This window comes from Anser cygnoides, chromosome 4 (assembly GCF_040182565.1).
Source record: "Anser cygnoides isolate HZ-2024a breed goose chromosome 4, Taihu_goose_T2T_genome, whole genome shotgun sequence".
Classification (NCBI taxonomy): domain Eukaryota; kingdom Metazoa; phylum Chordata; class Aves; order Anseriformes; family Anatidae; genus Anser; species Anser cygnoides.
The window spans coordinates 56,529,683-56,545,913 of NC_089876.1; the positions used below are offsets into that span (position 1 = coordinate 56,529,683).

Sequence of the window (16,231 nt, forward strand, 5' to 3'; positions counted from 1 at the left end):
GATGGCATAGTAAACTTACTCTTTCATTCCCCATATGAGTTATAAGTACAGGTAATAAATATGATTTATTATTCTACACAGATGGCTTATAATTAATAACTTATTTTCCTCTAGTCACAGAGACACAGAATGCTGGAGATTCTGCAGCCTTTAACATAAACCTCATGAAGTACCCTTGTAATGAATTTGGAAAACCAAGCACAGAAATAAAGATCAATAGGAGAGCTGCATTTGGAACTACAACTCTTGTCTTAACAGATTTTGGTAACAAAGTAGTTTTGAAAAATGACAACCAAATATCTGATGGATGCTCTGAGTGTGCTGGTCCAAAAAGCAATTGTGATCAGATCCACAATAATGTCTACCAGTCAGGAAGAAGCATGGACAAGCACAGCTCAACAAATGTAACTGATGTGGCTTCACCTTCCTATCAGGAACCATTCTCTCTGAAACCCATAAAGAAAAAGCAGAAAACTCATCATGTACCTTCTGTTCACCAATACGACGTAGCAAGTGGGTAGGTATTCTAAAATGTGAACAAGTCTTTTTATAATCCGATAAACTATCTTTATCCCTGAAGATTAATGGAACATTGTGTTGTAAGGTTCACACACTGTGGTCTTTGGATTTCTGCCAGAGGTAACTTACTTGTGAGTAACTAAAACTACTATGATTTCAAAAGCACTGAAAGACCTAGGCTGTTGTTGAAGTCCTGGTTTTGGCATCTGGCCAGTACTGCTGTTAATTAAACAGTTCATAGTTCAGATATTCCCATAGAACAAAATAGTTTAGCTCTAATAGGTAAACTAATACAGTTCTACCCAAGGAGTTGTCCAGTCACTGCTTGCCTTAGCACTGTAGTTGCTGTTTGCTTGGAGAGGTCTTGAAGCCCTTGTGAAAGATGACAAATATGTAAACTGATGTCCCTTTCTAAAGTACTTATTAGACAAGTGATTATCCTTTCTGTCTTGATTGTTAACTTGTTTCCCCTGTCTAAAAACAAGAATCTTTTTTGCTTTCATTATTTGCAAAAACAATTATACCCAGTATGTTTGTTAATTGCAACCTAAAATGAAATGGGTCTATGATGGAAAGGAAGACTACTAAAATGTGTAAGCTATCTAAAAGTTAAGTTAGAGGCACTGAAGACGAATTTGCTATCTCATTTAAAATGTGTGAATTCTCATACCATAAGGAAAGTAAGTGAATGATATATTCTAACTAAAGCTATTTGTCAGCTAGCAATTTTCAACGTTTTTCCATGATACAAGCTTCTGTTCAAGGTAGCTTGATGAACCTCCCATCTCTGTTTTTTTTTTTTTAATGTTCCTCCCCATCCTATATATATAATTACTTCAACGCTTCACCCATCCCAAAATTTTAGCTACACACCCCTATTCAGGCACATTCTCACATTTCTCTTAACTAGGGAACCCATTAGGATTGTCAAGGAAAACTTGGGCAGACATACACAGCTGCAATGGGAGTAAATGGTAGATGTCACTTGTGGTTGTAAATAATGCAGGGTGAATGTGAAAGATATTCATGTTATGCTACAAAATTATTGGTCATGTGTCTGTTCTGAAATACAGAAGTTATTTCTTGCACTGTTGAGGCACCAGTTTTGAAACAGGATCTCGCTAGCTAGCAAAGTTAGGGTGTATAAATATATGTGCTCCTTGCTGCCTCAGTAGAGGACTAGAAAGGATGTAGGTGGGATAAATGAGAATAAGAGGGAGTGCAAAGAAGAAATTAGACATCATCAATCACAATAACAGGTGATAACTAGTTACTACCAGTCACCAACTTAAACATTAAAAAAAAAAAATTATAATGGAAAATGTTTTTTTAAGGGGTGGGGATCCATGTTTTAATGAGGTATTAGACAAAAACTTTGATGTTCACAGGACTGTAGTCTTCCAGACATAGCGAACATACAATTTCTAAGTTGAAGCTTAGACAAAGACACATTTATGGAGTATAATCTTCTTTTTCATGTTACCATTTTTAAATAAAGCCTTGTATATTGCATTCAGATAATCTCTATCTCAATCGTGATGAAGGAAGAAACTTGATCCCATTCAGAGAACAGTATTCCACCCCCTCAGCTGGATTACTTCCTGTCAGAATATGATTTGGAGCACTGAAGTAACTTTTTAGTAAAGAGGGTAGGAAAATTCTGCGTAATTCAAAAGTTATATTGTAATCTGTCATTACAGCAAACCTCAAGTTAATACAACAGATGATAATCGTATGATAAGGATGGGCCATCCTCATTGCAGTAAACACAACCGCCTCTGCAGCCTCAGAGTTGTGAGAAAGGATGGAGAAAACAAAGGCAGGCAGTTTTACACCTGTCCTCTACCCATGGAAACTCGGTGCGACTATTTTCAAGTAAGTATGAGACTTCAGGATCTGTATTCTATTAAGTAAGCTTGCTCACTGTTTTTTGCTTAATTCAAACACTTGTTTCATGCAGCCACCTCAACCTAATAATTTGTACTTGTGAATATATATGATCCATTGAAAGCTTGAGGTCATAAATAGTTCTGCACACTGAATTGAAACTAAGAGCATAATCATAGCCTTATTTCAATTACTCCTCTTACAGCTGAGGAGGTACCTGTTTGTGCAAATATTCTTAATCTGCTTCAATGTGATGTGAGACAGATTCATAGTAGAAATGGTGGTACCTGTAAAACTCATTTAGTTCAGTATCTTGCTTGAAGTAAGACTGATGCAAACTCTAGATCTGGACATCAGCCATGTCTCTGTCTAGCCAAAATATTGAAAGCCTCCATAGATACACATGCTATATTCTGTCTGGACAACTGTTTCCACCATTGCACAGTCATAGCTTCAAGTAGCCACAGCTCCTTGCTGTGGATGTGTGTAACTGGATGGTAGAATCACAGAATGGTTTGGGTTGGAAGGGACCTTAAAGATCATCCAGTTCTGACCCCCCTGCCATGGGCAGGGATGCCTCCCATTAGAGCAGGTTGCTCAAAGCCCCATCCAGCCTGGCCTTGAACACTTCCAGGGATGGGGTATCCACAGCTTCTCTGGGCAACTTTTTCCAGTGCCTCACTACCCTCAAAGTAAAGAATGTTCTCCTTATATCTAAATTAAAACTACCCTCTTTTGGTTTAAAGCCATTGCCCCTTGTCCTGTCACTACACTGCCTGACAAGGAGTCCCTTCCCCAGCTTTTCTGTAGGCCCCCTTTAGGTACTGGAAGGATGCTATAAAGTCTCCTCCGAGCCTTCTCTTCTCCAGGCTAAAAAACACCAACTCCCTCAGTCTGTCTTCATAGGAGGGGTGCTCCAGCCCCTTGATCATCCTTGTGGTCCTCCTCTGGACTTGTTCTAATACTTCCATGTCCTTGTGCTGGGGGCCCCAGAGCTGAATGCAGTACTCCACATGGGGTCTCACAAGAGACCTGCCAACAGGTAGATAACAGATGAATTCAAGGCAGTAATGACTATCATGCCTTAATTTGAAGAAAACTCTGCATTAACATCAAGTAAACTTAGAAAGCTTGTTACAATATTTAACAGCAGTTAAAATGCATGCAGTTATACTTAATGTTGAAAAAAAAAAACACAAAAACTAAAATCACTGATCACAGAAGAGATCAAACTATATTAAGTACTGGGAGTTTCTGCTAAGGTCTCCGCTGTAGATCTATCTCCATTGCTAATTTTAAAATACAAAACTCACAGCCATTCCGTACACTATAACTGTGTCTAAAAACTGTTTCTTTTTGCAGTGGGCAGACTTGCATTTTCCCCTTTGTAACCATGGCAAGCGCTGTGTTATCAAGGCAGTGCTGAAGATTGGTCCCAATAATGGAAAGAACTTTTTTGTTTGCCCTTTTGGGAAGGAAAAACAGTGCAGCTTTTTCCAGTGGGCAAAAAATGAGTCAGCTATGCAGGTTATCCCTTGATGCTGATGTTTTAGTTACCAGTTCCTCAGGATGTTTTAAGTGTGTACAGCTTTCCTAACCACTTCTGTTTTGTTGTTAGTTTTGTTTGTTTTTCCCTGTTCATGGGTTAATTACTAAAAACAGCTCCCATAACAGCATGTAACAGTAAAAAAAAAAAAAAAAAGATTGGGAAAGAGCAATTGTAAACAGTTAATTTTAAAGTTTAAATAAAATTAAACACTGCTTGTATGCTACCTACTATTTTGGAATAAATATCTTGCAATATATTGTGACATACTGTGTTATATTTCCAGTCAAATAATTGAACTGTTCTCTTCTTTCAAATAAATGTCACTGCATTGTCAGCACTGCAAACTTCCAAGTGTATGGAATGGGTAACTTAAAACAAATTCATATTTTAAATTGGTAACTTTTTAATAAATGTAAACATGTATTTAATAAGTCAATAAAATTTACTACTTTAATACAGTTTCATGCTTTACTTCCTCAGAGCTCAAAATGAAACAGCAACTGACTGTACACTTCAAATTTTACCATAGTTGAATTTGACATTGCTGGATGTGGAAAACAGACAAAAACTGCCTCACAATTAGTAATATGACTCCACAGATTTTTTACTTACACATTTTGCCATAACATTTGATTCTGGCTGCTACTATTTTTTTTTTTGTTCCCTAGTCCATATGAAATGTGTAATAAAGCCATATCCCTTAGGTGGTTAAAACTCATTTTACAGTTGCTTATCTTACCCCTCCTTGATGAAGTAAGGGGAACAGTAAACAATATACTAAATTGTGAAATAAAGTGGAAACAATTCTTCAGTTCTTTGGAGCGTGGCTGTAGATAGCAAGGAAAATAAAACTATGATGAAGATATAGCCATAGCCTCATCCATTATTGTTTCCTTTGAAAAATGTTGTCATTTTCTGGAAAGTAGTCTGAGATGGAACAAATCTAAAAATTTCTTGTAAATGGTCCACCAGTCCATGTAAATACTTCAGAATTCATTGCATAATTTGACAACTGATTGCTTTTTTTCCTTTTTTTTTTTTGGGAGGGGGAAGGAGAGCATAAGGGAAGAAGGTACTGACTTAGAAGCACCTTAAAGAGTATTCAGTTTTCTTAAAAAAGTTGTGGAACTTCAATCCAATTTAAATCTTCAGTGCCATGCTGCAAGTGAAACCAGTTAATTTGTGTCTTAGCCAACAAATTCAGAGGCAGCTTTCTTCTTCCCCCCTTCAGTAGCCTGTTACACATTTCAAGTATTAAATCTTATGTGAAGGTAATCTTTCTAATCAGACAGTAGAAAGTATAATCCTTATGTTGTTTGATGCATTATTTGCATGTCTTTCATGAAGCCTGTTATTTAAAGTGGGGTACAGAACTCCACCTGAGAACAAAACAAGCTACTTCACATGGTGAAGACTGACTTATTGCTGTCTTTTTATATGATACTTGTTTTTACAATGGTATGTCACCATCAGCTTAGCTTGTACATCTAAATCTTTAAAATTGTTATCTAACCAGTTGCTCATTTGTACAAATCATTACTATGATAGTCTGATAATTTTTACATGCATTTGGATGTCTTTAGTTGTTCAGCTAAACATGAAAAATCAAAACGAAATACAACCCTTTTTGATCAGTTGCCTTTAACAAATGTTAAGATCTCACTGAAACGGAGACTTGAAATGACTTTTTCTGACTTTGACACTTCAAAGATTAAAAACAAAAACAAACAAAAACCCTTAAAGCCCGACTGTTATCTTACCAGCCAGACAAGAAGTGAATGAGTAACTGTTTACATATAGCACATACAAGCTTTAAAGGATTAACTACTTTTATTAGCTACTGCAGTTACTTTTCTTTCTATGTTGTTATATTTCTACAATATATGTGAAAATAAATGAACGCATAAGCAATATGAAAATTTAACTTGGACAATGGAGCAGTGATATATAAATTGGATTTACCCTTTAAAGATGTAAAATCTGAATCCTTTAATGAAATGGTTTGTCCTGATTAAGCTAAGGACTAAACTAAGGAAAAGTGTTTAAAACAAAATATTTTGTCCTGATCATTGGCTCATCTATTTAACAAGTCATTTCTCCTGACGTTTGAATAATTTAAATGTATGAGAAATAATCTACGTTATTAAAACAGTAAAAATTTCAACTTGAATTTTATTTTAAATAACTAACTTTCTGCATTGTCTCCGATTGATGATACAACTTCTGGCCAAAGAGTAGTCTCAGAAATTGGATATTTAGCTCAGAAAAAGACCTTGAGACATAAGCTAGCAGATAAAGTGCAAAACATTTGAGAAGAATTCTGAAACTTAAAAAAATAAACTTAAGAAGTTTAAACAGGAAATAAGGCAGGAGCCATACAGAAAGACAGGGCTATTAAGTGCATAATGAAAGTTTTGTTTACGGAGTAAATAGAAGAGTGAAAGATCCAGACCTGTGTAAGGTTGTCAATATTTGGCTTGCACTGAGTATCTTTACCTTTATGTTTATTATATAAACAAAATTTAAAATTTAGAAATTAATATACAAACAATTTTTGGACTGCTATGTCTTCCCTAAACCTCAAGAAGGTAGGGTATACTAGTGTCAATGGGAGCTTAACTGTTCTTTTACATAGGTAATGCTAACATGCTTTTCATTAAACAACATGAAGACTACAAATTATTTAATTATAATCTCATATCTCTCCTACAAATAAGAAAACTTATATCAGAATAGACACCCCCTCAACCTCCTATAAAGGATCTGCAATCAAGGGGTCAAACCAGTAAGCAGGTCTTGAAAGGATCTTTTTGTGTTTGCTCAAGATAGAAGTCTTGATTTTGCTGTTTGTCCTAGTAGTTTACAAATGTGTGGGGTGTCCCCCCCCACCTCCGATTTATCTATTACAGTGCAAATGATGGAACACAGTTATTTCAGATTCTTATATTGCTTACCCATTTTAATGGCTTGTGTTGCATACAAGCAGCTGTGGAGGGAAAAAAAATAACAAAGCCCTAGCTAGAAGAAGGAACTGTCTATCCTAAACGTTTTTTATCATTTCTTTCCTCATGAAATCCACTATGAATGATTTTAAAATGTCATTCTTAGATCCCTTGGGGTTCTGAGAGTGTTGTTACTTTAACCTCCTGTATCTGTACACAGCCGGGAAATGGGCTCTGTTACAAGTGGTCCATCAGGACCGACTGGCTCACATAAGATTCTTTGGCTTGATGCATTCTGAAAAAGAAGGGTTTAGTGAAAAGACCTCTATAGTGAAACACTCTACAGTGAAAAGTCTTCTAGTAAAGCTAGCTTCTAAATACTCTTACAGTTTTTAGAGAGCTTTCTTAGACATTAGCATTACAAAGTGTGACAGCATGACTTGTAACAGAAACCAGTGTTTAACCCTGTGCAGAAAACACTTTCTGGTTTTGTATACAACAATGCCATCCTCATAAAGCTTTTTGAACACAGCCAAGACGCTATGTAAAACAGTTTTTAAAGGATCACATCAAGGTCACGCAAGATGTGAAGTAAAAATTGTAAACCTAGAAAGCGCTAATGTCATACCCAGTTTCTGCTTTATGGTAGCACTTTAGTTACTATTACTATTTAAATTTAGGAAGAGTAACTCTTTCACTTTCAAAGTAATATTTATTTTCCAATTGTGACATTCTGGTTAGAATCAAGAGATATTATGCCCATTTTCAGTCCTTTATATCCTTATTTAAACTACTTTTATTACCAGCTATTTGTTAAAGGCATGCATTTTTCTTAATCTGTTCATGCACAACTACCATTTGATGGTAATATGAGTTCAGCAAATAGACTGAAGGCTGGACCAAAGGCCTTATGTTACTAATTCACTAAGAAAAAAGTTTACACCCAAAACATGCACTCAAATTTTGAGACATGACTACGTCACAGTTGTAACTACAGAGCGTTACTATTATTCATGTACAGATTTATTTCTGCATCCACGTTACTCTGGCAAATGCAGTGCTGGTTCTCACTTATTTTTCTGGAATGGAAAACAAATAAGTGGTTTAGCTTGGTGGGGGAAGAGGACATTCAAAGAAGTGGAAGATGCCATCCTTTTATCTGCTGAATACGAGTATGAATGTTCATCATTAGTGGCTAAGTATCTTTCACATGGAATCAAAAGGTTTCACAGTCTTTCAGGGACTTCACAGCAACTGCAGGCCCTCTTTCTCTCTAAACAAAATCCCATTGCTAGATTTAAAACTATTAAACTCTTTCCTATATCTGCACTATGCGATTTTATTTGCTGTCAGCTACATTTGTATTGATGTTTGCTGATGACAGCCTAAATTCAGCATCTACTACGTTAATATCCTGCATGTATTTCTTTTTACTCCTTTAATGTTTGAACGGTTGTTTATGTCCAATTTTCACTTAAATATTCAAAACATACATACAAAATCCATTTAGAAAAGGCTGGAAATATGCCATACTTTATATTGAGCTCGGATTAAACTGGGTTTAACCTCAGTTTATGAGGTAAATCCAACTCCACACTTCACTGGATTAAAAATTGGCCTTTGCATAAATTTTGCTGACAGATCTATGCTCCTGTCTGACTCTAGCCACCTCCAAAAATACTCAAAGTGGACCTTACCATAGCAGCTTGAGTCTCATCTTCAGATAAGATCTCATTTGTATTCCATCAGTTTGTATTTTATGCAGAGCAAATGCAGATTTTGAAGAAAACTACATATACATCCTGCACTAGGCCGCAACTTGGGTAGAAGCCACGCCCATATTGCAACCACAGGATCCAGGAACACAGTCAGTTTGGAGGAATAGTAATTTTTCCCTGCAAACAACAACAACATCCATTTCTATATATTGCATTTTTAACAAAATCCAATTCCCCTTAAAGGAATATATTCACAGGTCTTTAGACCTAGAAGGAATTACAGTGACCATCCAGCCTACCCTTCTGCAGAAACCAGGTAGATCTATTATGCTCTTTTAAACAGCTTAAGCAGTTTTATGTCTACTAATTTTCCTCCACATGCACTGAACCTAGAAATTCTTTGTGGCTGTTTCCTTCAAATATAACCTCTCTCTCTGGTTCAGGAAATACTTGATCATAATGATAGTGACAGCAATAATTTGACATGAAAAAAAAAAAAGAAAAGAAAAAATCAGTTTGTTAGAGGCCACAAGACTGTAGTGTGGAAAAGGAGAAAGAACACTTGAAACAGGGAAAACTTAGAATGTGCTCTGAGCTTTATCCAGAAAACAAAATACAGCACCACAGAGGATAAACTGCTTTAGTACTCCTAACCTAACTAGGTAGCATTTGTAAGGTGCTTCAGCTAAGTGGCTAGAAGCTAAGTTGTAGAAGGGAATATTGGTCTCAAATAATATTATTTTAAACCTAATGCAATGTTAATCAAGAACCAGAGAAAAAACAATGTATAAACTCTGATGAAATCATTTAGACTATATTTCTCAGGGTACAAATACTTCTATATCAGCAAAAAAAACTAATGTTTCAATCAAAAAGAAAAAAATGGGATTAAAATTTAAGCACAATCTAATAATGTTCTAGAACTTCAAGATAATATACAAACGAAAGTTTTGAAGTGTCTTTAGAAAAACACTCAAAAAACACTCAAGTTACAAAGTATAAATGAAATGTTAAATTTAAATTTCAAATTTAAATCTGAATCACATCTTAAGAGCCAGTTTAAAATATAAAATGCAGGCTCAGCATTGCAGAGTCTGTGGAAGTAAAAAAACCACAAACAATTTAGCAGAAGTTCCACTCTGAAGGCAAAGATTGCATGTTGTACTTCTTAAGGATAGTACTTCTACATGAAGTGGTCTTGATGGTAGCAGTGTAATTTGTTTTGACTGTAACTGAGAAATGGCGTTTAAGCAAATACTGGGCTTAGTAGATGAACAGCATAAAAGTAAAAAAGGCCTTCAATAATGAAAAATACAAATATGATTAAAATCCATTTGTGCAAAGAAAAATTAGAAAAAAATGCACTTTATCATTTTTCTTTACATTATCATATAGACAGAATATGTAGATTACCCTTTGCTTTCTCTGGTAGCTCATGTTATTTGTACTGTATTTGCCACTTCTCAGCTCCTTTCCAAACCTCACTCACTAGTTAGTACTGCAATACTTCTCATCTTCCCCTAGAAAGATGTCTGATGTCTCACGTTACACTTCATCTCATCTTCACTAGAAAAATAGGATGTGCTTATTTTTATTCAGTCTAAAACAGTACAATAAGACAAGGTTTTACAAATACAAAATAACCTTCATATAAAAGCAGATTTTCAGCAAATGCTCTTCTTAAAAAAATAACTGAATCTAAGTAGACCAGAATAGAAATATTTATAGTTACAGCCACTTGAAAGTTGTGTTTTAACAAAAAATGATTTATTTATTTAATTTTTAATTAAAAAAGTGAAGAATTTTCATAAATTCCTCAGGAAAACTTTAAGTGGGTTAATCCAGTGTCAGATACTAAGGGTAGCAGCAACAAAAAAAATACAAGCAATTCACAGTAATAAGAGGTTTCAGAAAATTACTTTAGAAACTTACAAAACAAAACTTTTGTATCTTTGTCAAAGATATGATACTACTGACAAGGAATTAGAAGTCAAAAGAAGTACATAATAACACCAAAAAGGTTTTCCTCTTAAAAAAATAACAACGATAATAATGGAATGTATTAGAATAGAACTATGTATTATGTATGAATGTATCAAGCATGTAACCCTGATGTTGGCTACTAAAGGAGCTTGGATTCCCACAGGGACCAATACTGACAAAGTAACGACTCCCACTGCAGAGTTGGGCTGTAAAGCTTTACTTCAAGCCTTACTTGTTCCTACACAGCAAAGCAGAAAGAACTATAAGCATAAAAAAACCATATACTCTTGCCACAAAACCGTTCAGGTATACAAATACTACAGCTATTTATATTTTGTTAATTATTACTTGTTTTAATAAACTAGGACAGTAATTATAATGACACAAACACAGCATTGGGATAGTATATTAGCATTTACACAATCTAAGTAATTATGAGATGAAACAGAAGGTGGAATTCAGGCAGGGGAAAAAATAAAACAAAAATCCCTGAAACTATAGTGCAAACACAAAAGGAGACATTGAAAAGGAGCAGTTAGATTACTAACTGTAAACTCAAAACTTTATTTAGCAAATCCCAGCTCTATGTGATGCTAGTTCAAATGTAACATATTAGGTACCACTGCAACTCAAAATGAACAACTGTTTTTTTTCTTCATTGTTCTACACAATGTAGTTTGGGGTTTTACCTAACGTACATTTATTTCAAATTCAGTTTAAAGCCTCTGATTGCACGAGGGGGATTAACTTTATTTTTGATTTATTATTATAATCAATATATGAAGCACATGAAGAAATTCAAACACTTGAATTGTTACTTAAATCTCCAGAGGCCAGCTAAAGCCCGTCTTATATATTTCTTTTCACCTGTATCTATTGTAAAGTCTCTTCAAAATAATGCAGTATGCAGGACTGACAGCTCTGATGGTAATAAATACTGGAAAAGGCAATTCCTGAGATAGCACCATTAATCAAGCCACACTCAGCCATTCTGTCAAAAATACTAGTCATGTTAATTGCAAGGCTTCAGGTGACAATCAGCTAGCAGTGTCTGCTGATTGAGATGAATCTTTTAATGATAGCTTAGGTGATTATCTTCAATCTATATTTACAGATTGCTTAGGCTGCTTGATTGAAGAAATTACTGATGAAAAATTCACTGAGGTTGGCATTGTTTCCTAGGAACAAGAATGATACTGGGCAGCAAACAAAACACACACCCCAGTCTCTCAGCTTCCGCTCCTATGGCAGTACTGCAGGCTCAGCTACCAACCTGCAGCAGACCACACACCTGCTCATGACTGATGATTGATGCACAGCCCATTCATGCTAGCTTTTAAGTGTCAAAAGAGCATGCCTACATCAACTTTGAAAGTGAAAGTTACATCCAACTTACTCCTGAAGTATTTAAAATCAACTGTACTTAGAATTTCTTGGAAACTCTCTCTGGGATTCCCATTCGCTCTCCATCCCTTTCCTTTTCAGAAAAATACATTGAGGATTGAGGAATCTACGTTCTTTCTGCCTCATTCTACATTTACAGTCCAAATAAATAGACTACTATTATGGTCTATTTGATGTTCAATGTGCAGAAAATTCAGCATTAAATATCAGATTTGTTCTCACTCTTCTACTCAAAACCCATGAGACCCGCAGATTTTTTTTTTTATTTTTATTTTTTAAAAGCAGCTGTTCTTAACAGGAAATTTTATCTTGCTTTATTACTTTAGCTTTCTTTATTGAGAGTGCCTAAGTTAGAGAATACTGTCTGAAAATACTGTTTCCTAGCTGTTGCAAATAGTAAAAACCTTGTGCACTGGAAGTAGACTGTGAGATAAATGGGAATGACCTGCAAATGTCCTTTATGCCCATTCACAACCATTTTTTGCCATAACTGTTTTATGATAATTTCTTTATGGGCCTGCCAACTGCCCATAATTATCTTCCCTGGCTCAGGAACAATTCAATATATATATATTGAATATATATATATATATATATATAGAATATATATAGAATATATATATATATATAGTATAACAGTTTCTTTTTGAACTGATAAGAGGCAAAAAATACACTTTTTCCAGAATTTTTGAAGGCTCCTAAAATAATGCCTAAGACTATCAACATTAAAGATATATATTTTTCTTTTGCAGTCTGAATAAAACAGCTCCCACTTATCCCCTGTAGTAAGAATTAATGAATCCAGCTCTTCTTACAGTTACAAAGAAACTATCAAGAAACACTTCTCATGTGCTATGCCATACGATTAGCATACACAGCAATTACAGACTGCCACCTTAAAAATCACACTGTACTTTTCTCTTCAGGCTCTGACACTGATGTTACAGGTAGCTTACACTGAAGCTTACCTGAGAAAGTTATAAGCTACCTGGTAGCTCTGAATCTGTTACTGTCCCAGTAACCCTTTGAGGTACCCTAAACATTCTTGGATCTAAGAAAGATTAACTATTCAGATTACAATGAGGTTAAATTGTTCTCCCATGAATAGGCTGCTAGCATAAGCAGAACTTCATTAAAAGCATTCACATTTGTCAACAGTGTAAAAGGATGAGATTTGTGGTGTTCTCCACACAACAGGTGATAGCAGACCTAAAACTGCATGACTGCATAGAGGTAACGGTTCTGCCTAGTGTGGCAGTCAGTCTCATATATGCTTTGAGAGTAGTATCTACTCAATTGCATTTCATAGTTATGAGCAAGGAACACCTACCTGATCATTCAGTGGTGCTTCACAAGTCTTTATAACATCCTTGGAAACAGACACTTGGAAATTTAATAGATGGGAACTTAAGGAATCCCAGTGATAAAAGATTCTTGATGTTAGAAATCTATGTTCTTTACTCACCAAAAAGTTGCCTTTAATATCCTGGTATTGGTGAACTGCTCAGGAACCGAGCCTATTTTCTGAGCTCACCTGATATTCAAAGAAAGCTTGCCAAAAGCTTGGTACCATGTACTGCCTATTACTGGCATAGGAATGGACATATATCCCAAGATGTATATCTTCATGAAATCTTACTTCTGCCTTTCCAAAGAAGCAGATCTTCATCTGAGATCTTCCTCAGCACTTCAGGTTTCTTGCTGAAACTGTTCCACCTTGTATAAATGAATTGCTGCTTTTTATACAAGAATAAAGAGTGAAATGTTATTGTAGAGCACTGAGGCCAAAGAATCAGGCAAGTTACTACTTGAAGATAGATTTTCATGTTTCACATACAATGGCATGATGATTAGAACAAGCAAGTGCAACAAACTCACTCTAGCCATATGCTGAGCAGCATTTATTATGTTTGAATGCTCTTAGAACAACAGTTGGATCCGGCCTTCAGGTCAAAAGGGTAAGAGAATGAACAGACCTTGAGGGCCTAATGAATTCCTAGGACTAGGAGTTACTTGGTTTATGTACTCTAGCAAGAGAAACACATACAGATGTCAGAGGTCTACAAAGTTAGAAAGCAGCACCTGAGATGAAGTACTGATATCCTCATAGAGCTTGAAGTGTTGCACTCAGGTGCTTAAATCCCTTTTGAACCTACCAAAGGATGGACAACTTTTCTTTTTCAAAGGATGGAGCATTCAAATCTTTGCATACTGAGACTAAAGGCTTTTGTGGTTTTGTATTGTTCAGTGATTTTTTACTCACTGCCACTTATGTGAGATTGTCTAATATTTGACCAGATTGCCTCAACTTCTAGTGTGCATTTGAAGTTCTTGCACATGTTAAGTCTGGAAAAATCATAGCTACAACGTAGAGCATAATGCTAAAATAGGACATTGCCATTGATGTACCTTTGATCAATCTTAAATATTTATAGTATGTCAATCAATTAGAAACTACAGTTGGAATATTTATCTGACATTCGTACTTACAGTGACACATTACATTGTTGTTGTACGACTTTATGCAAGATAAAATTTCTTAACTCTGAGAAACTTGATTTTTCAAATTAAGTTAGAGTTGTAAATCTATTGCTGAATGCAATTGGAGATAGTATCTTATCTCAGCTAAGCACATTGGCACTTGTCTCCTGCCTAAACTTCTTTGTGATTCACTAACCAGACATCCCTGTGACAGAGAACCCCGAGAGACCAATACAGCAGTCAACCCAAAACTCAGTAGCTTAACACAAAGCACATCTCACAGTGACTTTCAATTAGTCAGTCAAGAATTCATGGTGCTCTCATTTTCAGAAAAGCACTGTAGTAACCTCAGCTGCTCTGAAGTATGACATCTGTAGTTGTACAGCCTCCTCATGGGAAATTCAAATTCCTATTTTAACCAAGAGAAGGCCCTCAGAAAATAAGTATTGGAGACTGCGATTTCCCATCCTGAAGATAGGAAACTTATGTTAAAGAATTAACTATTTACAAGACAAGAGAATATGAGAAACATAACAATAGCCTGTTGATGATATTCTCCCAGAAGTAGTGGAAATCCTGGACACAAATCCCCTGATTTCTCACTTCTCCTGCTGAATTTTACTGGGTAGAAATGGTTAGGATGGACATCTAGCTGATGTATGAAATCTACTGTGAGATAGGCACCTTACTTCAGTCTGCAGGAAAGTTTTGAAGTGTGCTTTTGCCAATTTAAGTATGTGCTGTCACCAGCTGGGTAACTTCCTGCATTCCTCAGTCCCCTGCTGCGTACTCCTGCAGTCTACCTTGTGTTGATATTAGCAGCTGGGTGGCGGTCTGGTAAAACAAAACAGTTTGCTTACCCACACTCTGAGAGAAAGAAAAAAGGAAAAAAAAAAGGGTTAGTTTTCAGCCAGACCAGAAGGCTGATCCCTTTTCTGGATCACCAAAACCAACTGCATAACAGGACAAGAGAATGCACTTTGGAGGATGCAGGTAGTACCATCCCTCCAGGTGCAGCAAAATCTGTACCCAACTGAAACCACAGTCCAGAGATGGACAAAGCTAAAAACATAACCTTGTCTTCAGCACTTTATTAGCTAATCATTCTCTGTTCAGTGTCTTTTGATGGATTTTATTACCACCACTGTGGCTACGTGCCTAGAAGCACAGGAAGAAATGAGGATGGTATTCTGTACATACCTGAGGGCTTCGATACATACTCCTCCAGCAAACAGCTACAGTCAGATTGCCCTGGAGCTGTTTGCTACTGCACTTTGATCTGAAGTTACGAACCTTACAGCAGAACCAACGGAACAGGATGCAGGCATCTGCTATTGTCAGCAAAGTGCAGAGAGAGGTCAGAGAAGTTAGACTGCTGGATCTGGCATGAAGACATTGAGGTGTGCATGCACTCTAGTCTGCCAGTTCTGGTACAGGAACAGTAATCTTCAGAAAAGAAATACAGAGGACAGGTAGGAGGATAACCCCACAGAAGGCTGTTTGTTAACATCCTGAAATCCATGCAGCTGTGATATCACCAGCCTGAAGTCCCATTTTGTGGAGCTGTCACTTTCACTAAACAGCAACTGAAGTTCTCAAAATTTTTGCCAAGAAGCAAGATCATAGGACTTCTCATGTTGACAGGTTCATAATGGCAGAAGATTGAATTTAAGCAGAGTTTATTAACACTACAGCTACTCCAATATATTTTCTACTTCATACCATACAAATTAAGCCTTCAGTAACAA

The 16,231-nt window shown here is 36.0% G+C and overlaps 1 protein-coding gene across 4 annotated transcripts in view; it reads left to right on the top strand.

Moving 5' to 3' along the window:
* Positions 1-4,411, top strand: part of NEIL3 (nei like DNA glycosylase 3) — a 35,209-nt gene extending 30,798 nt beyond the window's left edge. For 2 of the 4 annotated variants that reach the window (XM_048047783.2, XM_048047782.2), the window contains exons 8-10: positions 115-517; positions 2,220-2,394; positions 3,769-4,411. In XM_048047783.2, the coding sequence (XP_047903740.1) occupies positions 115-517; positions 2,220-2,394; positions 3,769-3,945 (755 nt within the window). In that variant the 3' untranslated portion in view covers positions 3,946-4,411. The remainder of the gene's footprint in view (positions 1-114; positions 518-2,219; positions 2,395-3,768) is intronic. The other 2 variants (XM_048047784.2, XM_066996181.1) reach the window with 1 other exon arrangement.
* The last annotated feature ends 11,820 nt before the right edge of the window (positions 4,412-16,231 follow it).